This window comes from Gymnodraco acuticeps, unplaced genomic scaffold, assembly GCF_902827175.1.
Source record: "Gymnodraco acuticeps unplaced genomic scaffold, fGymAcu1.1, whole genome shotgun sequence".
Taxonomy (NCBI): Eukaryota; Metazoa; Chordata; class Actinopteri; order Perciformes; family Bathydraconidae; genus Gymnodraco; species Gymnodraco acuticeps.
The window spans coordinates 26,408-54,095 of NW_022991582.1; the positions used below are offsets into that span (position 1 = coordinate 26,408).

The 27,688-nt window shown below is 40.3% G+C and overlaps 1 protein-coding gene across 1 annotated transcript; it reads left to right on the plus strand.

The window, feature by feature from the left end:
• The first annotated feature begins 2,118 nt into the window (after nt 1-2,118).
• Nucleotides 2,119-27,020, plus strand: LOC117533735 (crossover junction endonuclease MUS81-like). The gene is made up of 9 exons (XM_034197641.1): nt 2,119-2,137; nt 23,559-23,647; nt 23,789-23,986; nt 24,506-24,673; nt 24,756-24,883; nt 26,069-26,241; nt 26,475-26,551; nt 26,665-26,761; nt 26,936-27,020. Exons 2-7 carry the CDS (start codon nt 23,622-23,624, stop codon nt 26,505-26,507), a joined length of 726 nt encoding a protein of 241 aa, XP_034053532.1. The 5' UTR covers nt 2,119-2,137; nt 23,559-23,621; the 3' UTR covers nt 26,508-26,551; nt 26,665-26,761; nt 26,936-27,020.
• The last annotated feature ends 668 nt before the right edge of the window (nt 27,021-27,688 follow it).

Genomic DNA, 27,688 nt, shown 5'->3' on the forward strand with positions numbered 1-27,688 from the left:
ACCCTCAGTTATTTCCTTAGATTTTTCACAAGGTAATCATCTTCGTTTCAAATATTTTTATTGAGAAGAAGCATACAAGTGTAAGCAATAGTCCAGACTTCTTTGGGGTGGAAATCATGCTTTAAGGTAATCATTTTCAATGTAGTCATTAAAGAATTGTCTCAGATGTTCAGAGCAACATTTGTCCAGTCTTTCAGCTTTCTCAACGTTTGGTGAGAAAAGGTGTTAGAAATCACAAATACTTAAATCCTTAAAGCAGGGCTCGACATTATAAATGGCCCGCTGGCCCGGAAGCACTATTTAGACACCCCGGGCCAGCATAACGTACTTTCCACTTGCCCGCTGGGGCCACAAAAAATATTGTTTAAAAAAAAATATTGTCCTGTGGTATTGGTATTTGGACTAGCAATTTTGTTAAATTGTTTCGTTTATTAACGCTACAACATAGCGTTTCGTGAGTCGGTTGTCGTTGTTGGGTGAAAAGCAAACAGCTGTTTTGTTGCGGAGCGCAGCGCGAGCAGGCTCCCGTGAGCGCAGCGCGAGCAGGCTCCCGTGAGCGCAGCGCGAGCAGGCTCCCGTGAGCGCAGCGCGCAGCGCGAGCAGGCTCCCGTGAGCGCAGCGCGAGCAGGCTCCCGTGAGCGCAGCGCGAGCAGGCTCCCGTGAGCGCAGCGCGAGCAGGCTCCCGTGAGCGCAGCGCGAGCAGGCTCCCGTGAGCCCAGCGCGAGCAGGCTCCCGTGAACGGGAGCGCAGCGCGAGCAGGCTCCCGTTCACGGGAGCGCAGCGCGAGCAGGCTCCCGTGAACGGGAGCGTGCTCCTTCACTACAGACTATCGCGCCACCTTACCATTCGCCAACATGTTTTTAATACCAGCGGTAACCGGCCAAGCGCCGGGCAACAAACTATCTTCAAATAAAAGAAAGTCACCGGATGAGTTAAAGGAGAGTGACAGGGAGCATGAGAAGAAGAGGGAGAGAAAGTTTCAGTCAGCTTGATCGATGGAGTTGGCTTCTAGTGGTGCAGTGACGCATCCTAAAACCCTTTTATAATCTATCGATTAGATTTATGATTATACAATTATAAAAGTAGGGTAGACATGTGGAGATTATCCAGCTGAACAAAACGTGCATTTATCAAACAGGTTTGTTTTCCACAGACCTTATTTCCAGCTATTTTCCAAAACCCTGTGGAGAAATCCCATTGCTTTCTGTGGAGGGAACCAGCAGCTTACTTCCTGGTTTTAGGACGCGTCACTGCACCTCTCAATATGATACCAATATAAATAAGGTCTTCTGTCGGCTCTGTGCCGACCTATGGTGCCGACCTATGCTGACAAGTAAGTGAAGAGTAGACAATATAAAGGTATTGGCTATAGGGAAATGTCCCAGCAGTTTAGGATAATGAAGGTTCTAATCAAATCAATTACATAGCCATTACATGTCTAACTCCTGATGACAGGAAGGCATAAAGTGCATTATACAAATAATACTCATAATAGCAGACATTTTTGAACAATGACCACAATATCATTATTTTAATAAACCAAATATGAACAATTGAGGGAAATGAGGAAGAACTGATGATTCAAATGTTGTAGTACAAGTAGTATGTAGTTAGTGCATAAATTACTATTGCAACAAATGTGTTAATTTTCTTCATTATTAGTCGATTTTTTTTGGACGAATGCTCCGGGCCAGTGGTTACAATGGTGGGGCCAGTGATAATAAAATTCCACCGGCCCGGAGGGCCAGCTGAATTTTACCCTTAATGTCTACCCCTGCTTAAAGTCATTATGCACTTGTCAGGACACCAGTGTGACCTTTTTGACACCAAACGTCACTGCTGAAAGGCTGCTTTTATTTCAATAAAGTTCAACCAAGAAGCTGTTTAGTGGTCCGAGTGTTTCTTTGAACTCCTGAGGCGCCCTGAGTCTTCCCACTAAAACCTGTTTGTTCCAAAAATCTTGTGTCACTTCAGAGTGAGAATGTGGGGAAGAACCAGAAACTTGTCGGGCAAGAGGGTTTACCTAATTGTTGCATAACAAGAAAAGCTTTACATAAATTGTGCGCAACAAAGTTTAGAGACCACAGTTTGGGAAGGTAAGAGATCTTGAGACGAGGACGACTCTACAAAGCTACAGGTAAATACAAAATAGATACTATTTTAAATTGAATAAAATGTATATATTTTTCTCTTGGTGCTTTAATTGAACAATTTTACAAAACCAAATGTATCCATCTGCAGGAGTATTCAGATTATTGACTAAATCCATTGATGCATATTTTTCAAAGAATTCAAAACAGCAGTTTTGCAGAGTAATCATTTTCTCCTGGCACTTTCTTTTTCTTAACATGGTGTAGTAAAAACGATGTATGGTGTGCAGCTTGTAAAGAGCTGTTGTGATTTTTGGACATTCATTTAGGTAAAATTAGCAATACATTACTGCTCCATTATAGGTCTAGCTTTTGAAATGTGACTACAAAGTACAGTATAATTATCATCAAAATGTAATTGTAAGAAACAAACATTATTGGATTATAATTACTAGTGCATTAATGTTTAATATAATGGAGAATAATGTACAATATTTACTTCTGAATAGTCAAGTGCAAATGAATAATGACATTCTTCAAATTCAATCACATCGAATTGTGCTTTGTTACTGTATTTTAGTAAAGTACTTAAAGGTAGGGTAGGTAAGAATGGAGAAACCAGCTCGAGTGCGCTAGAATTGAAAGAATTTAGCCGAAAAAAAATCTGCCTCTTCCTTCAGACTTCCTTACAGAGCCCCTCCTCCAACACACACGAACGCTGCAACAAGTCCTCCAACTCATACGACCAAATATGCCGATTGTTCAGGCCCAATTATTACGACCAAATATGTCGATTGTTCAGGCCCAATTATTACGACCAAATATGCCGATTGTTCAGGCCCAATTATTACGACCAAATATGTCGTTTGTTCAATCGCTTAATACGTCCTATAATTACGTTTTAAAGTTTTCGCCCTCTAGTGCTCCCGTTGAATGCCAACGTTACAGATGGTCGTTTATTCACAAATAACCCTCTCTGTAAAATCCTAAATTGTTTGGCCATTAAAACGCTTTTGATTAGATTTCTAGCGAAAAGTGTATATTGTACTTTTAGAATCCACCTCCAGTCGATATGTAGGATCTATAGTTTGATAGATATTACGAAGATGATTTGAGGTTTGCGGCAGCCTCCATGTAAAGTTACTGGTTGAAAACAGTGTTTCTCGACGTTTTCATAATAAAACCAATGACCAAATGAGTTAACAGTGATATCTGCAGTATTCATCCACTAAAAAACATCAGTTTATCCTTGTTAATTATACGACATTTATCGGTTTAAATTGTGCACAATGCTTTTGTGTTTTTCCCATAGGTTTTTCTCTTTCGATTCTGAGACGCCTTTCTTTTTTCAGAGGTTTTGATAGGCTAAAACATCGCCGCAATGCATGTTGGGATATGGTGTTTATCCGATATGAAATCGGAAAAACATTTTTTTTAAATAAAATATTACTTTATTCCAAGTGTTCTTGCTTTTCTCTTTGGAAGTCATCACATAACGGCATTGTAATACACGGTTCGGCTGCATTAAATATTACATATCTGCCGTAGATATTTATTTATAGAGCCTTGATCAGAAGACCTTTTGACAAACTGTAAGAAATGCCGCCAAAACTGAATACGTGACGTGGATCATAAATATATTAGCAATTAAACAACATCTTCCATTTCTTTTCACACAATACGTCTCCTTACAGTATCAACACTAATTAGGCTGACTTTTATATTTGATCCAATTGGTATAGGTTATATTTACACCATAACGGTGCACAGCTGATAGAAAGGTTTTTTTTTGTAGTTTTTAAATTATTTACTACCTTTCCAACTCCTCATACAGTTGACTGTTACAGGTTCATGGTACAATGCATAAGCTTCAAATCGAGAGACTGAAACTGTATTCTCCTTTACCGTTCTGTTTTAATTTCACAATAAAGTTAATAGTCATATTATGTTTGATATTATTATGTTTTATTAACTACACCACTGTTTTTTTAACCCGCGCCGCCTTGTGGTTAAAGCATGTTATTGAATGTTGTTGTTGAATACGTTTTATTTGATGAAAACATTTAAATATTAAGAGTAGCCTACATACAAAATTGAAAATATCAAGAAGATGATCACTACAATAAAACAGTTTAGTGCAGGACGTCCAAAGATATTAACAGGAGGATGTGCAAAACAGACAAACTAATAAGGCTTTATTTAAACATTACTTTAAGTTAAGGTCTTCTTTTGAATAAGAAAAAAACGTTGGGGTTATCCACAGATAAATATGAAGTCTGACAACGTGCTTTACGTCCAATATATTGCATAGTTTATTTTGGCACTTGACAATCACCTTCCCTGAATTTGAGTCAGGTGTAACTAAAGTCTGATTTAATGGTTGTTTATATTTCACATCATTAATCAGAATCTGCAAAGTAACTAAAATACATGTAGTGGAGTAAAAATACCAGGTTAACCTCTGAATTGTAGTGGAGTAGAACAAAGTAGTATGCTGCTGTAACAAAAACATTTCCCAACTTGGGATCAATCAAGTATATCTTATCTTAAGATGATCGATGGCTACTGCCATATTTGCAAAATTTGCCTCTGAACCGTGACAATTGCACAGACATAAGACCAGCTGTTAAATAAAGCTCTTCTGACCTTAGGTGTCATGTGGGTATATTAATTCACCCATTTATTAATTATATGTTTTACATTTGATAACACCACTGTGTTTCGTATCCCCTAAACCTCCAGGGGTGTACACAGTTTAATACTGGCAACTTCTAATTGTGAGAAATACGAAAACGTCTTATAAAGAGACGTGCCATATAATGTTGCGAAACACACAATAGCCAGCATGTGTAGTTCTGGGGGGGGGGGGGGGGGGGGGGGGCTGGACCATGGATGTATGGGCTGGACCCGGGGGCTGGACCCGTCCAATTCCAGTTTTGGAAAGTCTGCCGTGGTTCCATTCCATTTCAACGAGCTGTTGACGCTCAGCGTAACCTTGTCGCACTGCCACTCCAACATCCAATCACAGGGCTTGAGGACTAATCATGGGGTTTGTAAAGCAAGGTGGATGTTGTAGTCCCAAACGATAGCTGGGGATTCTGTGTAGTGTCTTCGGAAACTGTAGTGTCTAAACTCCTAAAAAACTATTTGTTTCTCTGAATTGAAGGTTAAAAACACAAAAGCATTGTACACAATTTAAACCAATCAATATTGTGTAATTAACAAGGATAAACTGATGTTTTTTAGTGGATGAGTAATGGAGATATCACTGTGTAATCATTTGACAGTGAGGGGAATATATCCGGTTTTATTATGAAAACTTCGAGACCGGAAAAACTGTTTTCACCCACGCTAACTTTACATGGAAGCTGCATACACGTTATCCTGGCGAGACCTCAAATCATCTTCGTAATATCTATCAAACTATAGATCCTACACATCCACTGGACGTGGATTCTAAAAGTAAAATATACACTTCTCGCTAGAAATAGAAATAGATAGGGGACCTATCATGCAAAATGCACCTTTGGACGTCTTGTATACATGAATATGTGTCCCCGGTGTTCCAGGGAACTCACCAAGTGTCAGAAAACACAACCCTCTCTATTTTCCTCCTTCGCCAAATCTCTAAAAAAGTGGCTGAAACGGATCTGAAAAAAACGGATCCAGATTTCAACACTTTCCTACGTCACAAAGAGACGTGCTCCGCTTATTGGTCAACTCTCCACCTATCAGGGGAATGAGCCACGGCCACGTGCATTGCCGGGATCAATACCAACCATCCGGGAGCAGGCCAGTGAGGACACATCCAATTTTGAAGCTGTAAGTTTTTATTTAGCGGTGTTTTTCCTGATAAAGCTATCTCTAGCTTGTAGTATGTAGCATGTAGCATGTAGCATGTAGCTTCGCCGTATCAATGTCGCCTCAAACCCAAATAGTAATCGGTTAGGTGTTTATATGTTTTTATAACATTTTATATTGTACGCTCCGCAGTCTTTGCTTTGTCTTTTATTTTAATTATCAGGCATTTGCTAACATGTTCAGACATACTGCAGTAATGGCGATCTGTGTGAAGGCTGTAAAGCCACGCCCTAGCCGATAACACAAGTATTTATTCTCCTATTTATTAGTATTTTGTATCCTCTAAAATCATATTGAGTAAGTTATAATAACAAACGTAATCATCTGTAGGTAAGTGCCGTTTTTTGCAGCGTTATATGTAAAAGCTTTTGTGATTGTAGTCTGTAAGAACGATCAGATCTGTAAGCTAAGCTACGCTAATGAGACATGCCGTTTTTTGCAGCGTTATATGTAAAAGCTTTTGTGTATTTACTTGTTTGCGCACATAAATATAAATGGGGGTGTGTGAGGATACAACACTGTGTGTATGTATGCGAGGGGACACACACACCACGAGTAAAACAGAACTAAAGCCCCGTTGGTCTGTTGTTGTTGACGAGGCCTTACCTAGCAACAGGCTAATTAGTGGCAAGCACTCATTACAGTCAGTCTACTGAGCTCAGCCCCTCTCCAACATATCATCTGTATTGAGTCAGAAACACAGCATGCACGTTACGGTTCAAAACTAACTCAGATTGGAAAAGGCTAAGCAAAGAGCTTTGCTAAATAGAGAGTTTTAAGCCCCATCTTTTGGGATTTCAGACGATATTTATCCAAATAGTATTTTCTCATCCTGAATACTAAATTGAGATGATTTTGTTCTAACTATGTTTTCTTCTTTACAGGCCAGCACCTCACATACTTACTAATTAGTGACAATTTGTACATCCTTTGCTATTATTTACATTTTTTTTTTATCATGGCGGAAATGAAAGACTGTACCTGGCAGCCCTGCACTACAATGAAAACGCTGAGCGTGCACAAGCCAACATCCACTGGAAACCCTCTGTATAAACTGCAGTTCCCAAAGGCCAGGAAGGGAGAATGCAGAGCAAAACCAGTAAAGACTGACCCCGCATTCCGTAAGTGTTTAAAATATTTATTATACAACTATTTACAAATATAAAATTAGAAAGAACTTTCAGTTTTTTACATGCATATACTAATCTAAACCACATTTTTTGTTGTGCTTTTTTTTAAACATTGCACAGGCTACGTGGCCAACTTGATGGACCTCATCTTCGACCAAGTCTTTGTGGACCCTGCACCATTATGAGCGACCTGACAGGGACGAGGTCATCGCCGGGTATGCTACACATCGACATTTTGCGGATCAGGAAACTCCTGCCTCCTTGAGGACAACGCAGGCCGGAATCACCACTCTGATCCTGCGTCCAAGGAAGCCCCAGCACCAGCTCACAAAGCTTCTGTAGGCTAGATACCTGTGACGCCTGAAATCATTAAAAAAAATATTTAGTGTAATTTATACAAAATACAAGTACATTTCGTTTTTTTTTATGGGTTCAAAGAACCGTTGATTTTGACAATAAAGTTCCGAGTTGATATCAAATGTGTCGTGATTATTTATGTTTGGATGGGTAAAGAATATTCTGATTTCAAAAGCATAAGGTTGTGTGTGGACTTTTTTTGTCGTACACATGGGTGTGTTATGCCATTGCTGTGTAATAATATATATATATATATATAATAGTACATGTACAATGAAAGATTGCATAAAGCCATATACACCAGTATTTATTTCCATGAACAATATTAGCATTCGTTTTACAATTTCAGTCAAAAGAAACAAACCACTCACTGCTCTATTTGCCTCAACTGTAGTCCACCATGTTCAGCTCTGTAAATATTCAATGCATTCTGCAGGGAGAACACATTCAGGCACACAGGCTCCAATCCAGGATGGTCCACCATACAGGTTACAGAGTCCTCAAGTTCCTGAATCCGTCTTGACACCTAGTGTGATAAACATATTGAATGACATGTTAAAAATGCATTCTCTAAACAGACAACTTAGTGAAGCTATCAAAAATGTTACCTGTGGTATCTCCATGCAGCACACATTCTCCGTTCAGAAGGCATCGTGCCGCAATTTGCACATGTACACCTGTAGAAAGAAGTCAATAACTGAGCTTTTAAAAACACATGAAACTACACACACTGCTGACAACTGAGGTGTTGTTGGAGTTATACTTTTTATCACTCTAAGTTATTGAACTTTCCAACGGTTGTTGCACGATGTTGGAAGAAAAGGGGTGTAAACTATTAATAAACGCAATGAGGCCATTGTATATATGCTGAAAATATGAATGTCTCCCTTTATAAATATATATATGTATCGCTGTTTTTGCGTTACAAGCTCTAAGTTATAAACTGTACACATAGCATTCTTGCTAATTAGCCAAAATATAAACGGAATAAGTAGCAATCATCGTAACAGAGTAAAATAAATAGGAACAACAGCTTGTCAACTAACCATTCAGAAACGTCCTGCTGCAACCGAGATCTTTGCACCTCCACCAAAACCTCCGCTGCTTCAGGGTCAATCTCTGGATCAAATTGATAATACGCTTGAACACATGCATTGCTTTGAGATGACATGTTTATTCCACACTCGTAATCACAGAAAGCATGGTAACGTGACTCTCGCCGGCGCATGCCCCGCTCTTCTTCAGGGGGGCGTGGTCAGCTGCTGCTCAGAATTTTCAAAGACAGGCTTGGAAAAGAGCGAAAATGAGCGAAACGAGGCATGGCTAAAAAATGATCTGTTTGGTATTTTGAAAAATAAAATGTATAAATATACCTTATATAGGTATGGTCATACACTATATCATTTAAATATAGCATGATAGGTCTCCTTTAATCAAAAAGCATTTTAACCTCTTAAGCCCCACGGACCCGAGCTCGGGTCCGAAAATGCTATATATGTAGCAACAGTGCTATATCTGAAGTGTCATTCATGAAACTATTAATATTTCATACCCATCTGACCGGAGGAAACTTGGCTTACTGTCTATACGAAAAAAAAAAATAATTCGAAAAAGAAGTCTCACAAGAAGCCTCTAAATGACCCCATGTCAAAAACGGGCAATTGCTATGTCTGCTCATAACTCACAAAAACGATCATTTATAATTCATCCTTTCCGCACAAACAACACATTTTCTGAAAGCTGAGATTCCACAGATTCCATGGGTGTACACCCCATCACTACAGGCACAACATTAACCGAGCTGGCAGCCACAACATAGCAAGTAAACAATATCAGTTTTCAAATCCCTGACAATAATTAGGTCTTACCTTGGCTGTTTTGTGATCAAAAGTTGTGTTCAAAGGAATAAAAACGCTGCTGAGGGTTAATCCAATGTCTCTTGTCACTTTAAAATGATTACTGAGAATCAATCCTTTCATTCACGGCAGAAGAGTAGGTCCAACGATTAACAGTCCGTGGATTCAGCTGCGGGAGCTGCTTTTTACGCATAGCTCCCCCTCCGCAGGCATGACGTATTTACGTAATTTGAAATTGCTACTCGATTCGATTGGCTCTAACGATTCAAAAAAGGTGTCAATCACCCAAATCGACCAATGGGTTCCAGAGATAGGAGTTTGCGTAAGGATAAATAAAGGCTGTATCAGCTGATTTACGCACGACCCAGTCTTTGTACGCTGCATACTAGGCTATAGCGTAGCATAGCATGTCCCGCGGCGACAGGAGAGCAGAGAACGGCAGATCGATCAGCGAAACAGCAGGATTTGTTTTCTTTGTCTTCATTGTAACAATGGCAGCCAGAAAGAAGACTTTTTTGTCCGTCGAGGAGGCATTGGATATCGTATTTCAGGACTCTCCGTCGGAAGATAGTGATCTCGTCACGCACAAAGGGGACAGTAATGACTCTGATTATGAACCTCCGTCACCGGAAAGGTATGGATTCTCTCTGTTTGTATCTATTACTTATTTATTTGGTGTAAGAGTATTCATCTGTTTTTATCTTTTTGTTATTTATTTGGTGTAAGAGTGTATTCATCTATAGTAATTTCACACACGTGACAATAACACGACGGCATCCATCTTGTGATATAATGTTCTTTCACACACTCAACAACAACAAAGAAGATGGATGCCGTTTCTTGTTCTTGTTGTTGAAATAAACAAGACATATACATGTTGAATTTAACACAGTATTACATTTCATTTAGCTGACGCTTTTATCCAAAGTGACTTACAACTATATATATACACACACGCATATATATATATATATACATACACACGTGTATATATATATATATATATACATACACATATATATATATATATACATACACACGTGTATATATATATATATACATACACACATATATATACATATATATATATATACATACACACATATATATATATACATACACACATATATATATATATATATATATATACATACACACATATATATATATATATATACATACACACATATATATATATATATACATATATATACACATATATATATATATATATATATATATATATATATATATACATACATACATACATATATATACATACACATACACATATATATATATATACATACATACATACATATACATACATATATATATATATATATATATATATATATATATATATATATACACTAGGGGTGTAACGGTTCACAAACATTTCGGTTCGGTACGTACCTCGGTTTTTTGGTCACGGTTCGGTTCGGTACGTTTTCGGTACAGCAGAATTTTTTTTCACAAAACAAAACATATATATATATATTTTTATTAGGGCCCGAGCACGAAGCGCTAGGACCCAACGGCGTCCTAGCACGAAGTGCAAGGATACCTATTGTTATTGGTGGAATTCTTCTTATTATTTTTCTGCGCTTTCGACCTGTAGGATGCTGACAAAGTTGTATAATTTTGCACGGACGCCAGGACCGGTGAAAAATTTGATATTCTGGAGTCAATGGGTTAAATATTCCAACCTGCTCACTAGCGCCACCTATCAAAATCCCATTTCGGACAAAATTAACAAAGTCGCACCGTAACTCCGAATGACCTGAAATTTTGCACACATATTCGGGAGTACCTGCTCTACAAATAAGTCCATGGGAACCCTAAGCTCCGCCTACTTTTATTTTTTTTAATTGGCATAATTTACATAAACAGTTAAATATTCACTTAAATTTCAATTTTCAGTTTTTCAACACCAAACTTCGTATATAGCATCGGTGGAGGGTCAGACACATTACCCTAGGAGATGAGCATGTCCAAACGATAAATATTTCCGCCATTAATTAAAACGTACTCGCAAAAAGGCGGGGCTTATAAAGAAATGCTCATAACTCATCAACAATGTATCCATTCACCACAGATTTTGGTGGAAAGGTTCAGTCTGTCTTGGGAAATAGGCACACCAAATAATTTTCATTTAGGACTATAGGGGGCACCAAAAACACCACCAATTTATAACTCAAGAGCAGATGGACTAATCTTTTATTTTTATTTTTTACACATACTCTCGGGGCGACTACGAACTTAGATTCAAAGTGTCGAAACAAATGCAGAATGTGGGCGTGGCCTATACATTATTTTTAAATTGCGATAGCATAAAATGAGCTTCGGACGCAAAACTTTGGACACACGTCAGAGCCCAGGACCTTTTCGAGAATATAAAAAAAAAACGTACAAAAAACTGCTCACTAGCGCCCCCTATTGTGTGGTAGTCGCATATAGTTTCTCAGAACTTCACGAATTTTGGCACACACATTCCTCATGGAATTGCGGACATATTTGTATATACATTCCATTAGCCCCGCCCCCCAAAAAGTCGGCCATTTTCAAAAATGTGCGTTTTTTATGCCTTTTAAGCACATTCGTGCGAACTCCTCCTAGGGGAATGATCGGAAAAATTCCAATCCAGGACACGTTCAGCCCCTATCCAATATGATACTTAATTGAGAAGAACATATTTGATATCTCAATCGTGGAGGTCGTAAGCTAACAGCGAATACACCATTTTTGACGATTTACATGTTGCAAATTACTCCAAACTACTCGAATATAGTTAATCCGATATTCACGAAACGTAGTATACATATTGCTATTATGATTGCACACATATTTCAAATTGCCTTCCATTAGCCCCGCCCCCCAGAAAGTCGGCCATTTTCCAAAATGTGCGGTTTTCAGCCATTTTACGCACGTTCTTGCGAACTCCTCCTAGGGGAATGATCGGAAAAAATCCAATCCAGGACAAGTTCAGCCCATTTCCAATGTGATGCTAAATTGCGAAGGAATAGTTGATCGCTCAAATGAGGACTTCGTAAGCGAACGGAGAACTTTCCATTTTTGACAATTTACATGTCACAAATTACTCCAAACTACTCGCGTATACTTTTTCCAATATTCACGAAATGTTCTATACATATTGCTATTATGATTGCACACATATTTCAAATTGCCTTCCATTAGCCCCGCCCCCCAGAAAGTCGGCCATTTTGAAAAATGTGCGTTTTTCAGCCATTTTACGCACGTTCTTGCAAACTCCTCCTAGGGGAATGATCAGAAAAATTCCAATGCATGACGGGTTTAGCCCCTATCCAATATGATACTTATTTGAGGAGCACATTTTTGAAAAATTACTCGTGGAGTAAGCTAACAGCGAATACAACATTTTTGACGATTCACATGGCGCAAATTGCTCCAAACTGCTCGCATATAGTTTTTCCAATATTCACGAAACGCTGTATACATATTGCTATTATGATTGCACACATATTTCAAATTGCCTTCCATTAGCCCAGCCCCCCAGGAAGTCGGCCATTTTGAAAAATCTGCGGTTTTCAGCCATTTTACGCACATTCTTCCAAACTCCTCCTAGGGGAATGATCGGAAAAATTCCAATCCAGGACAACTTCAGCGCAAGGTCATAATACATTGAGAAGGAATAGTCCGTCGCTCAAACGGGGAGCTCGTAGGCTAACGGAGAATGTACCGTTTTTGACCAATTATATGTCAGATAAGCTACTGAGACCTGCCTGTCTGCCTGGCACATCAACTCTCTCTCACACACACACACACACACACACACACACACACACACACACACACACACACACACACACACACACACACACACACACACACACACACACACACACACACTGTTAGTCCAACAACACCCTTTGCTGGCGGCATATTGATTACAACAGACACCTATACACTCGCTAACCCTAACCCTAATGTTTATTTGTAGATATCTCCTAAAGCCTACAAATAAAGTGTGACATGTAGGCCTGTTACATTTGTTATTGAGCGATATATATTATACACACTGTTCTGCTTTCTGCACTGACCTCAGCAGCTGTTCTCACTGTAACATCACCTAACATCCAGGGGACATGTGATTAGTGAGTAAGCAAACGGTAAAGGGCAGAAAGTCTGATGCACATTTGATCATCTCAAATAACTTATAATCACAACGGGAACAGTTTGCAGAGCTGTGCTTCGTTTGACAGAAGTCCAGCCATGCGTCACGCCTCTTTTAAACATCACTGTTGGCTGAAATCGTCTCAGGAGAATACTTCAGTGTACCCTCGGTTATAGCTCCTCTAGAGACACTCCTCTCTCCTCTAAATCAGTGTATCCTCGGTTATGCTCCTCCAGACAGCCTCCTCGATAATCGATCCTCGACGAGCCTTTAGAGACATTTGTTTTCCTTCGAGACGGCGCGCCGACATCCGTTTCCGGGTCGCTGCCGGAGGACCTGGGAGTCTGGGACGTGAAAATTATAGAAATGAGAAACGGCTCATTTCCCAGGACTCGCGCGCGTCTGCTTGACGCCGGGACGACCGGCCGCCCTCCCCGACAGGCGCACGGACGCGAGGGCCCGCTCATCACTGCGCGCACAAGTGCGACCGCAGTTTTAATTATTATTATTAAACTGTGAATAATGTATTCACTCAAATAAATACAAAATATAATAAAATAAACATTAAGGTGCAGCATTTCGATGAACTGAAATAATCTGTATTTGAACTTTACTGTACTAGTACTCACAAAACATAAACTATTAGTTTTGGGTTTTTAATTATTATTAAACTGTGAATATTCACTCAAATAAATACAAAATATAATAAAATGAACATTGAGGTGCAGCATTTCGATGAACTGAAATAATCTGTATTTGAACTGTACTGTACTAGCACCTAAGCAGCCAGTTTGACATTATGACTTGCTTGTCATTGTATTTTCATGTTTTTTTAAAGAAAGATGAACCTGTCCACATTGCTTGCTGAAAGGGCAGATCTGCTGGCACTAACAATGTCTCCTGATGTGGAGAACACCCTCTCTCTAGGGACAGAGGTAGCAGATACAGCCAGGTAGCGCTTTGCTAACATGGCAACATAAGGATATTTGGTGTTTGTAATAGCTTTGGCTCGGTCTGATCTTTCTGCGAGTGGTGGAGGTTTAAATGCTAGTGGGAGTTGGGTTTGCACTTCAGTCTTTTTTCTTTTCGTACCGGTGATATTCACGTTCGGGTGATGCCTTTTCAAGAGTGTGCAAGTTTGAAGTATTGCCAGCCGCGTAACCAATTTTAGTTGAACAATGCCGAAAAACAGCTTTGGTTCAGTCCACCTGTCTTTGTCCGTCATCCTTGTACGTAACTGCGAAACCAAAATGTTCCCAAACCGGAGACTTCAATGATGCTGGAGGATTTTCGAGCTCAACTTTATCTGCGTTCGCCATTCATTTTTGACAGTTCCTCAAATTACTGACTACATTTGAACGCATCCCTCTGACCAGCTCTCATAGTATGCCTCTCATCCAATGAAATGACTTGCTCGCTCTATGACGCGTTGAATCCAATGTGAGCAAATTACTCTGAATGCTGCGACGCAGCACCTGAGATTACTTCCAAAAAGTTATTCACGTTCTCAATTTTTTACGTTTAACGTTATATTCGTTCGGTACACTTCGGTACACACTTGTACCGAACCGAAGGGCCCGTACCGAATAATTTCGGTACGTGTACCGTTACACCCCTAATATACACACATATATATGACAGACAGAATATTAATATTAAATATTGAACAGATTATATGAACCCCGTCTTACATAATTTACACGGTATACATTTTGAGTGATATAATGTTATTTCACACACTCAAAATTGATGTTCTGCTGTTGTTGTAGAGAAATTATTTCTGATTTGAGTTACATTTTTGAAAGTACAAGCCAGAGAATTAATCTATTTGTTTTTTCCACATTTGTTTTCACAGTGAGGAAGGCGATGAGGATATGGCTTCTGGATGCCCGAGTATTATGGGGAAGATGCCACCAAGGTCAGGAGGTACTGCAGGAGGTGCTCTGATGCTGGCAACTGAAGGGTGAAGACACCTGTACTGTAGGAAGTGTCAGGTCCCTCTGTGCTTCACTACCAAAAATAACTTTTACAGGGCATGGCATGACTTGCTGGAGTAATACTGTAACATTCAGGGTTTGTATAAAGTTTTTTTTTTACCCAAAAAATGCTTGTTGTATAGTGTGTTGCTAATTTTTTTTAATAAATCTGCTCCAGTTGGAGTCAAATGTTTCCTAAGTTTCCTCATTTTTATTGTGCAAGTAACATGCATCTCATGCAAAGAGGGAACTTCCCACACACACCACACACACACACCCACTTAATTTATTTATTTATTTAACAATTTATTTTTAATTTTTTTATGGAATGAATACCTATAGTGATAATTAAATGTTGTACAATGATTTTCACAGTCTGGTACCTGAAAAAGGTTAAATGGCACTGATGGAACCAAATGTGCCCAAAGCTTAGTCCGCTTGGACTTTTTTTTGCTAAATCTCTCTTAAAAAGGTCAATTCTCACTTGTTTTGCCTCAATCTTGATACAGGGTACTTATTATATGTTATACTTTGGATTCCTAAAGCTTTTAGGCTACTAACCCATCATTCAAGGGTGGTTTTCACTATAAGTAATGGGTTTTATTTGGGCGGAGACAAAAATGTACACTTTTTGACTATGTTCCATCTGGATTTACTCTGACACTGAAACATCTTTATTGATTCTGACACTTCTACATCCAACTCACAGATGTGACCTTGCTTTGATAAAAGAAATTATTCATATAACCCTTTTAGAAGTTAAGTTATAGTCCTTTGTTTTGGGCATGTCATTTTCGAGCCTGAAACCTGAAAAACAGGCTTGGGGCTTAAGAGGTTAATGGCCAAACTAGTCTACAATTTAGGATTTTCCAGAGAGGGTTATTTGTGATTAAACGAATAAACGGGAGCATGTTGTTCCATACACGACCACTAGAGGTGCTACACTTTAAAACGTGGCTATGGGTCGTAATCTAAGCTGTTTAAACAATCGACCTATTTGGTCGTTTTTTGTAGGAGGACAGGCTGGAATGCACACATGACCAATGAGGGCACGAGATAAGTGTGTGCACAGATGGAAGGCTGACAGCCAGGTAGGCCATCCAGTTATTTTAGCCGGGCCGGCTCAGATGATTGGTCGTGCTTTTTACAGCGCTACGGCTTCCACAGATGAAATTGTTTCATAAATTGTGTTTATGTATTTATTGTCAAAGCATTTAATATATTCATTGCTATCGGGATGTTAAGAGCATTCCATGGAATATAACAAAAAGTGTTTTTGACCTACCCCACCTTTAACTACTGCATGGGGCGTCGAACAGCATGCAAATAAAGGCTTTTACATATGACAATGAGCGAATGAGAACCTTTCGTTTTGTGCACAGTAAATAATGATGTGTGTGTTACAGGAACACGTGTGAAGAAAGCTGCGAGACATGAAGGGCAGGATTTCTGTCCTCTTGTTTCTCACAGGTACATTTGACTAATGTCATCAACAAATAGTTTCCGGTTTTTCAACTCGCTTAACCAGTAGGACAACATCTTTTAATTATATTTAAAGCATATGGGTAGAGGAGAAATAGGATTGGTTTTACCCCCTGAACGACAACATGTTTACTTGGGATCCTTTATTTGTATCAATACGAGTTTTACAAGTTTTAACAATGTAAGGATTTTTCCATCATTCTGGGAACACGTTTTCAAACAAAAAGTATGACAAATGTTTTTTTTATATTGGTGGCAATATTGGTATCTTCATCATTGTAGTCCAGACTTAAAGGTCACCTATTATGCAAAATCCACTTGTTCATGTCTTTTGTACATAAACATGTGTCTCCTCTGTGTAAAGAGATTCAGAAAGTTTCAGGAAAAAAAAGATTCGCTCACTTTTTGTCCTGATCCATTTATATAAAAACCTGTCAAATCAGATTTTGGCCACTTTATGATGTCATAACGATGTTTTGTCTTGTGTAACCATTAGCCAATCAGCAACCAAGGTAACCCCCCCCACCTTATCACCTGAATCTCCTCCTAGAGCACCATTGAGTTCTTTTGAACCAAATCTCTCTCAGAACAGTATGATAGGGGACCTTTAATTCATCTAGGTGATCCCCTGGTTTCACCTACTTGTGCTTATCGATCACGTTGAACACTATTGAAAACACTGAGTGACTTCCTACCGATGGGCATTTGTGTTTTCCATCCACAGCGCTGTGTTCTATTGCACAATGCAGCTTTAAAAAGTACCACTTCATCGATGAATTGTCCTGGTTGAATGCCCAGACTTACTGCAGAAAACTGTACACTGATCTGGCCACCGTCTCTGACATGGAAGACATGAACCAGCTGTTGCAGACAGCCAAGGACTCCATGGAAGAATTTGGAGATCTGGCCTGGATCGGGCTGAACTTCAAAAACTGGACGTGGTCATTTTCAGACGAAGACAATGAAAGCTTCTACAGGAACTGGGATGAGCGTCAGCCTGACAACTTTGGCGGGGACCAGATGTGTGTGAAGATGTCGGAAGGAGGGTTGTGGGAGGACGAGCAGTGCTCCCTGAGGAACTCCTTCATCTGCTATGATGGTCTCGGTCCAGATTGTATAGATATAAATCAAGTGGCTTGATGTGTTGTATTATTTCAGGAGAGATTACAAAGAAGCTCCGACAACAATTCATGACATCTCTCTATGCTTCGACTTTCTCTCATCTCTTTTACTTTTTCTTCATTAGGAACAGGCGATCAGCGTTTCATTTTGGTTGAACAAGAGTTGACCTGGGATGACGCTCAGCTTTACTGCAGGACACGCTACACAGACCTGGCCACGGTTAGAAACCGGAAGGAGAATCAGATCATTCGTCTTTTGTTCACAGACCTGACCACAGTTTTGCTCAATCCAGAAATCATGAAAAGGGCCCCGGAACCAGCACTTTTAGTCCCACCACCTGTAGCCACATTAAGGGGAGTGTGGATCGGCCTGTTTAGGTCTGTAAAGTGCTACATATGTCCATCGTCCATCCGTATGTTTGATTGATTGTCATTTTTTAAAGGTCACCTATTATGCAAAATCCACTTCTCCATGTCTCTTCCACATCAACACGTGTCCCCTCTTCTCCATGTCTCTTCTACATCAACATGTGTCCCCTCTTCTTCATGTCTCTTCTACATCAACACGTGTCCCCTCTTCTCCATGTCTCTTCTTCTAATGATTTTAAACATGATTTCATATATTTGAAAATCTCTCTCTCTCTCTCTCTCTCTCTCTCTCTCTCTCTCTCTCTGTGTGTGTGTGTGTGTGTGTGTGTGTGTGGCTTCATAAAAAGTTGAATGTGTTGGCACCATATCTGTGTGTGTGGCTGAGCTCATTCAAAGGTGCTGCGTTGGGTCACCTAAACGCTCAACTGCAAGAAAGGAGAAAAGCCCTGTTAGTTACTTTAAGAAACTCCCTCTAGTGTGTGTGTGTGTGTGTTCGCTAAGATAAAATAGTGGCGTAGCAACTTAACTTAAAATGACGACGGCACTAATCGAGATGTTCTGGTGCATAACTGTCAGTCTTTTACCTCCTTTTATTTATTTTGACATTATTAAACACCAATATGTAGAAGTATTGGATCATTGCGTGTGGGCTGTAACAGTTTAACACGGGTAGACACTCTGAAATGACCACGAAGCATTATTATGACACAGAATAATGAACTATTTAAATCAAATCAAGTTTTATTTATATAGCACATTTTCAAAACGATTTTTGGTCAAAGTGCTGTACATACAATCAAAATACTTTACAATAAAAACACTTTACAATAAAAACACTTAACAACAGCACAAATAAAAAAATCACACCTATTCTGTGTGTTGACATTTACGACCATCCCTGCTTCCAATCTCCCGTAAGGAATGTGATAATGGAGTCGTATGTTGATACTACCAGGTTTTATGGCCTGACCTGGCGGGCACAGGGGGGGTTTTACGACTGTGAGAACGCGGGCTTCTAAGCACCACGGATGTCAGAGACATCTCCATTGTTCCCAGGTGTTCACGTACCGTCCCCCAATTGACTCTCTGTATACTAGTTAAAAGGTCTACCAAGATGCGAGGCGGATCAGATTTGACATGGCAACCCACCCGTGCAGTCAGAACCTTTGACTGTGTGACTTGTGATGTGAATTTCTCCGGCCGATGCTTGTATTAAAGATCCGTGTTTGACATCAAAGCTCCAACTCTCCTCGTGTCTCTGAGTCCTGACTTTCCATTGCTGCAGAAGTTTCCCTTACAACACACAGGGAAATGTCAGGAGTCGTGCTCCGCTCAGACTAGAAGGCCAGAGAGAAGAAGTGAGTCTTTAGTGTAGATTTAAAAACCCCTAGGGTCTGGGCCGACCTCACATGGCTAATATTAGTCATATATGTGCAGTAAGGTATTCTATGCCAATATCACAATAGACTTATTATGTTATTACTTATTTCTTTTTATATTGTTTTTCTCACAGAAAATCATTTGTGACCCGGGGGGTATACTACGAAGCAGGATTTTCGCTTAGCAGGCTAACTTCAGGGAAAACTCCGGCTTTCCGGTCCTACGACGCTGGTTCTCTTTTTAGCGGGCTAGATCTCCATGGTAACTTATGCTGAGCGGTTAACCTGCTCCGGAGCAGGTTAGGTTGCAGGCTAAGAGATCAACTCAGTGAAAGCACTGCCTGCTGACCAATCAGAGCTCAGTGTGCAGAGTTTAAAGCGATCAAGTCATATTACAGGAGAAAGGAAATACAGAAAAGCTGCCGTCACAGGAAAGACGGCCGGCAAAAATCACCGACTGTGTGAACGTGAACATTAATAGAATATCACCTCCTATCTTCAGAATAATCTGACTATTATAACATTGGCGTTAAGAAAGCTTACTTAAATATCTGCCACGACATAACGGATCAGAGTAACATTAAGTACAGTCCGCGGCATATCACTTCATAATGTATCATATTTTCTTATCTGAGTCAGCTGAGCCGTATCTGGCCGTGCAACACTCACAGTGTCACATACTGTATGCAGAAGTATTATTTTAAGCAACACATTAAGTTGACGAAACACTCGAGTCAAATGTAATTAAAGTCAGATCGTGTTTTAGACGGGGCAGTGATATCATAAACCTGTTAATGTACGCATTCAAACACTTGTTCTGTTACCAGCTGTATTCACCTTGCAGGTGCAGCTATGTGGCTTTTATCCTGGATAAAGTGTTTAAGTCATGGATGTTTAAAGTTTAACTTCTTCATATGTCTAATATTAAAGTTGACTTTTCATTCAGGAAGTATGACGCTGCGCTGTCAGTACGCTTCTCCATGTTTGTGATTGGTCGAATGCTCCAGATACCACCCCTTTCATGTGAACACCTAACTAGATAGGAAACGGCTGGCTTGAGCAATCCACTTGATAACCCGCGTCGTAGTACAGTTTAGCGAGAGCGCCTATGTTTTGGATTAGGCCAACCGGCTAACTCAAACATATCCAGGTTAGGTTGAACCGGCTTCGTAGTACAGGCCTCTGCTCTATCGAAATCAGTCGGAAGGCGCAAAGTCTCATTTCAAAATAAACGTGGATTTGCGTAAAAAAAAAAGTTTTTCGGGGTTCGGGTGTTTTGCTTGATTTTAAATAAACAAAGTGTTGGCTTTCAGAATATGAAACTTTTATTTCCAAAATCACACGATAAATACATGTTTGAAGCTTGTAAAGGGAAGACGACAGCTCTCCCTCGCCACTCTGCTGTTCCGCAGCGCCGCCCCCCTCCCTCCGCTGACATTATGAATGTAAGGTTGTAGCTTGCTGGTAAAAACATGTGTAGCCCCTTGATGCCATGCTAAGACAATCTTAATAATGTTTAAAAGTCACCGTTGAACCTAAATCTCTTCGTTGACATCATCCAGATTATTTAGCTGGAGGTCATTTTCCGCTTTCAAACCATCCAAGTGATCGAATGTCACCACATGAGACCGACCCTTCTTCAAAACGCCAAGCTCTAGATTAAGATGGAGGCGTGTGGCGTAGTGGGTTAGTGCCTAGGTGTTGGGGTCAGGGGGTCACAGGTTCAAACCCCACTGCAGTCAGCATGTCGTTGTGTCCCTGAGACTCTTCACCCCAAATTGCTCCTGTGGGAGCCACAGTATTGAGTATGTAAGTCGCTTTGGATAAAAGCGTCTAACAAGTAACATGTAATAATAAAAAAAAGATCCATGTTAATAATGTTTTTTTTTTTTTTAAATCGTACATTTGGGAAAACCCGGCGCTCCCAGAGAAATCCCGCTATGCCACGGACAAGTTAATGAACTTTAACCCGTGGTATTTATCTCGTTGTAATTGTAGCTTGCTGGAAGAATATCTAAGCCCCCTGATGTCATGCTAAGACATCTTACTAATGTTTGTTTTTTTTAAATCGTACATTTTGGGAAAAACCCGGTGCCCCCGGAGAAAACCCGTTATGCCACGGATAAGTTAGTGGCTTTTATCTCCTGGCTCCTGAACCGTTTTCATGTGTTCAAGGAAGTCATTGTCAACGGTGACGTTGTTCACATTCAAGCCGTTCATTCGGTCCTGATCGCCGTTTGGATTCTGAACCGCTGTGTTTCTTTCCCTCAGCGGCTCATCACACATAGACTGCAGGTCGTTTATCTTTTCCTGCACGGTTTTGTTCTGAGAACGACCCTTCCTCAAAACACCAATCTGTAGGTTAAGATCCACGAGATCCTTCGACATGGCGGCCCTATCACACCTCAAGGTCTCGTTGGATGCCTTCAAAGCCTTGTACTTGATCATGAGATGCTTTTCCTTGTGAACCTCATTGCTCAAACCCTGGATCTTTTTAATCAAAGCCTCGTTCTTCCTCGTAACGTCCTCTCTCTCAGCTTTCGCCTCCTTGTAAGAGTCCTCGAGCTCCATGAAACGCAGATGCCTTTCCTTGAGCTGCAACACTTCTTCTCGCAGGGAGACATGTTCGAGGCTCATGGCGGCTTTTTCTGTCACCATTGCGTCGCAACTTTCCATAATGGTGTCCTCGTTCTCAAGTTCTTGGCACAACTCGACTTTCTTTTGTTGCAACAATTGCATTTGCTGGAAAATCAACTCTTTTTCTTCCTTCGCAATGTTGTATGACCCCAGAAGATCCTCTAAACCCAGAAGCCTCCTTGAAAGCTCAAAGATCTCTTCTTGCAAGTCTTCGGTTTGGCTCATTTCCTCATATTTCGACCGGTTCATTTCGTCTATCTCAAACTGCACCATGCTTTCATTTTCAAGCTCCCTGCAGAGATCGCCCACTTCCTGCTGCAGAGCCTGGTTCTTCTGGATAACCATCTCTATCTCTGCCTTAGACACTTGGAAACGATCCTGAAGTTGCTCTTTCCTTTGTTTGAGATACTGAAGTTCTTCCTCAAGGCCATCATTTACTCTGATGGTTTCCTCTGCGTCACTTCTCAATGCATCGAGCGTTTCCTCTGCAGCAGAATAGCTTTGGATCGATGAACGCACCTCTTTAATCTGTGCTTCGAGCTCTCTCTGTCCACATAGTGCAGCTTCATGCTCAGCTTTGATAGCATCGATGCTATCCAGCTCATCTAGCTTGTCAAACATCTGTTCCTCGAGGATCTGTCGTTCACGCTCCAATTCCTTGTTTGTCTGGATTAGTCCCTGGAACATCGCCTCTACGGTAACGTTATTTTCGATCTTCTCATTAAGAACCCTCACTGCTTTTTCGAGGTAGGCACACTTGCGCCTCGCGACATGTCCCTCTGCCTTCAGAGCGTCAAACTGCTCCCCCAGCGCAGTGAAAATGAACACACCGATGTTCTGAAACTAATAAATAAAAAGGGACTTGTGTTGGGATGTCCTGTTAACAATAAACCATTATTATTACTCAAAAATTGTCGTCAAAAGCAGAGAAAATACTCCAATTGAAAATACTTCCTAATAATACTCTTTATTCAAAAAAAATGTTGAGTCTGTAGGTATGAAATATTAATGTTTTTGGTACAAAATTAGCTTGAGAACAATTTTTTATTGGCCATTTATTGACTGATATGACGGCACAGGGTACCCTGATCAGAGCGTCCTGAATATTTGTATTTTAATTCAGTTAACTTTTATGTGTCTGTAGCCAGATCTGGGCAGTAAGTACACGGCCTGGTCTTCAGTGAGCACTCTGATCCAGAAGAACCTGATGATGAAGACCCACAACCCTGCAAGGTACAGAGGAAACACACACACACACGCACGATTGATTGACACACACATTATTTCTGTACGATTTCAGATTCAAAGTGTTTTGAAGTGGAAACGGGGGCTTCTCTTTCGTTTAAATGGAGTTCACTCTTCCTCCCTCTTCAGGTATTCTCTGACAGAAGAGGGTCTGGCTTTAGGGGAGCGCCTCGAGTCTTTAGAGGGAACTAAAGGTCCAGAAGGAGACAGAGAGGAGGCCAGGAGTGAAGGAAACGAGCAGGAGGAGGGAGAAGAAGGTGGCCCGGGGATTGTGGACCTCACTGTTAGTGATGATGACGAAGAGGAGAAGGAAGAGGAGAGAATACAGTGAGTGTGCTTCAAAACTTCTGGGACAAAAACGTATCATTATCTCAACAAGTAACTCTACTCTGAAATGCATTTAAGTCGTACCTTTATTTTCCTTTTGTCATATGTTGTATAGACTAAGTGTTTAGAGACCATTTAAACATTCAAGATTCAAGATAACGTGGTCTTGGTTCTGACAATCTTAAGTCCCAGCCTCCTCCAACAACTTACGACATAAAAAGGAATAAATATAGTCCAAAAATATATAGAACGGTGCAAGTAAAAAGCAAAAATAGGTCAACTATATACATGTAAAAAGTAAATACAGAAAAATACGGTGCTTTCTACTTTAATATACGAAAATACGTAGACTTTCCTTTGTGTGTTTTAGCTTGTAATGTTTCTGATGAACTCTCCAATTGTAGATGTGTAAGTAATATATATTTAAGACCGAAATATCTCCATTATGTTTTATGATTGCACTTGTGTTGTTGAACTGTTTGTCAATACAATAAAAGCAATTGAACCGTCTTTTTCCAGACCTGCAGAGAGGCCGACCTCCTCTGCTTCCCAGCCGAGGGTTCTCGTTCCTGGGATGTTCTTTTCAGGGAAACCCCAAAATGTACCGAGCAGAAACCCAAATTCCTGGAGTCTCCTTCCCGGCTCCTACGAGATCATCCTCTGTGTGGACTTCATTGAGACAACGGGGTAAGACCGCTGTGTGTTTTAAACTGTGTGAATCAAACGTGTGTGTGTGTGTGTTTCCTGAACGGTCGGTGTGTTTGTGAAGCGGAAGCAAAAACTGCAAGCTGGATCTGGTCAAAGAGCTGCAGAGGAACGGAGTGACGTTCGATGTGAGGAAGCTCAACGTGGGAGATTTCCTGTGGGTCGCTCGGGAAAAGGTCGCGCCTATTCCAGGTAACACAACGTAGAAAACAACTCGCCTATTGTGCAAAATCCACTTCTCCATGTCTCTTCTACATCAACATGTGTCCCCTCTTCTTCATGTCTCTTCTACATCAACATGTGTCCCCTCTTCTCCATGTCTCTTCTACATCAACATGTGTCTACATCAACATGTGTCCCCTCTTCTTCATGTCTCCTCTACATCAATATGTGTCCCCTCTTCTTCATGTCTCTTCTACATCAACATGTGTCCCCTCTTCTCCATGTCTCTTCTACATCATCATGTGTCCCCTCTTCTTCATGTCTCCTCTACATCAATATGTGTCCCCTCTTCTTCATGTCTCTTCTACATCAACATGTGTCCCCTCTTCTTCATGTCTCTTCTACATCAATATGTGTCCCCTCTTCTTCATGTCTCTTCTACATCAACATGTGTCCCCTCTTCTTCATGTCTCTTCTACATCAACTTGTGTCCCCTCTTCTTCATGTCTCTTCTACATCAACATGTGTCCCCTCTTCTTCATGTCTCTTCTACATCAACATGTGTCCCCTCTTCTTCATGTCTCTTCTACATCAACATGTGTCCCCTCTTCTTCATGTCTCTTCTACATCAACATGTGTCCCCTCTTCTTCATGTCTCTTCCACATCAACATGTGTCCCCTCTTCTTCATGTCTCTTCTACATCAACATGTGTCCCCTCTGTGGAAAGAGACTCTGAAAGTTTCAGGAACAAAGATTCTCTCTTTTTGATCCATTTCTATAAAAACCTGTCTGAAAATGAGCTGATCAGATTTTGGCCACTTTATGATGTCATAACGATGTTTTGTCTTGTGTAGCCATTAGCCAATCACCAACCAAGGTAACCCCCTCCCCCCCTTATCACCTGAATCTCCTCCTAGAGTACCATTGAGTTCTTTGTAACCAAATGTCTCTCAGAGGGGCGTGGGGAGGGGCTCCTTATTTTCATCTAAAGTAACAGACAGAGAATCAGCACTTTGGAAACAGGGCTGAAACAGAGGGGATTATGGGTAATGCTGCAATGATCTGTTTGGTGTTTCAGCCAACCAGAGACATGTTTTGTATATATCTGAGACCTGTGATATATTGATGAAAAACAGTATAATAGGGGACCTTTAAGTAAAATACAATACAGGACCCTAGAATATTCCGTGACAAGTCTTTGTTTCTCTGTGAAGGACACGGGAATGGTCGGATAAAAGTGGCTCCACCTTCCGCTACTGGAAAACAGGACAGCCTGATAATGATGGGCGAAGTCCGAACTGTATTGCAACTGATCTGGGCAACAATGGCCTGTGGTCCGATGAACTCTGCAGCAGAAGGCTCCCTTTTTTCTGCTATGAACTACATGGTGAGTGTTTAACTAAGTTTTGCTGAACGCGACCTTTGCTTGTGGTTCAGTGGTTATTGTTTTCCTAAAGAAACCATTAATGGAGAGAATCCCTTGATACAATATGTAACCCTCAGAAGAACACATTTCCAAACATTTACACAGCAACATTTCTCCTAAAATAAGAGCTTCTTATACAAACTGTTCGAAGCAACATCTGTCTGTTATTTTATTATTTATGAAATATATTGCAGATGAAACTCCAGTACAAATATCATCTCATCTGAGCTTCCTTCAACCAAAGAAGTGGTTCAAACAAAAACCGTATCCAGTGAGTTAGATCATTCTTATTTCTTGCCAATTGAAATTACATTTCCCCTGTGAATACCTATTTCCCTTTTGCAGGTGAAACTCAAAACAACTATTTTTGTTTCCCACCACAAGTCAAGTCAAATAACCACCATGAAGGTACACTCAACCAGTACAGAGAGAACTTCTCCTGAGCAGCTTTCAACTCTGGGGCAAACAACATCCCTTCCTGGTGAGAGACATGAGTAAAATCAATGGAAGCATGTCAGTTGGGTCAGAGTGAGGTTAAATAAGTTACTTCACTTTCATGTAATCGGTGGTAGTGGTCATACCTTGTGAATAACATGCACTAATCTTTGCTCATCCAACACAACATATAAAATGAGTCCATGCTTTCAATTTGCAGACCGAACCCCTCTTTCCACCAGCCAAACAGTGACTACAAATATAAGAACCACAACTATGCAATCCACCACAGATCTAGTCACTACTGAGATGACCACATTTGAGCAGCCCTCAACTAAAGGAGTGGAACAAACGAGAACCATTTCAAGTAACTGAATACGTTTTCAGTGTTATTGATGCGGTTCAAATCGGAACCATCCAATATAAATATTTGAAAAAAGAATAAACTCATAACAACTATTTTTCTCTACCACCACAGCGACTCCAAGTCAGATAACCACCATCAAGGTACACTCAACCAGTACAGAGAGTACTTCTCCTGAGCAGCTTTCAACTTTACAGTCGTTGCAAACAACATCCCTTAATGGTGAGAGAACATTAAGTATGCCTGCTAATTCTGAATGTTGTCATGATAAGAGAAAACCTCACATCCACAACTCTTCAATGAGTCTCTTTACCTAATTTGACAATTTCTAGTTTTTATGCTAAAATGTAATGTTATTGTTCTATTCATTTTTGACAAAGTTTGTGCCAAGTCAACTTTATTCCCTTAAACAACCCTTCAAAAACCTTTATAGGTTCTCACAGCTAAGCATAAGTCTTGCTAATACTTTGTAATTGTGTGTTTTAATACATGTGTGTTCACAGGCAAACATATCATCAACATCAGAGTCAAATTCACCTCTACGTCACAGCTGAGTGAAGACGACATCAACAAGCTGGTGCAAGTGCAGGTAAATAACAAAGAATGCCA

Bases quoted from the DNA above. Each gene is read 5' to 3' on its own strand.
- LOC117533735 (XM_034197641.1), top strand. From the start codon at position 23,622: ATGATGAAGACCCACAACCCTGCAAG. The intron at 23,648-23,788 runs GTACAGAGGAAA...CTCCCTCTTCAG, and splicing joins AAGACCCACAACCCTGCAAG to GTATTCTCTGACAGAAGAGG. The intron at 26,242-26,474 runs GTGAGTGTTTAA...AATATATTGCAG, and splicing joins TTTCTGCTATGAACTACATG to ATGAAACTCCAGTACAAATA.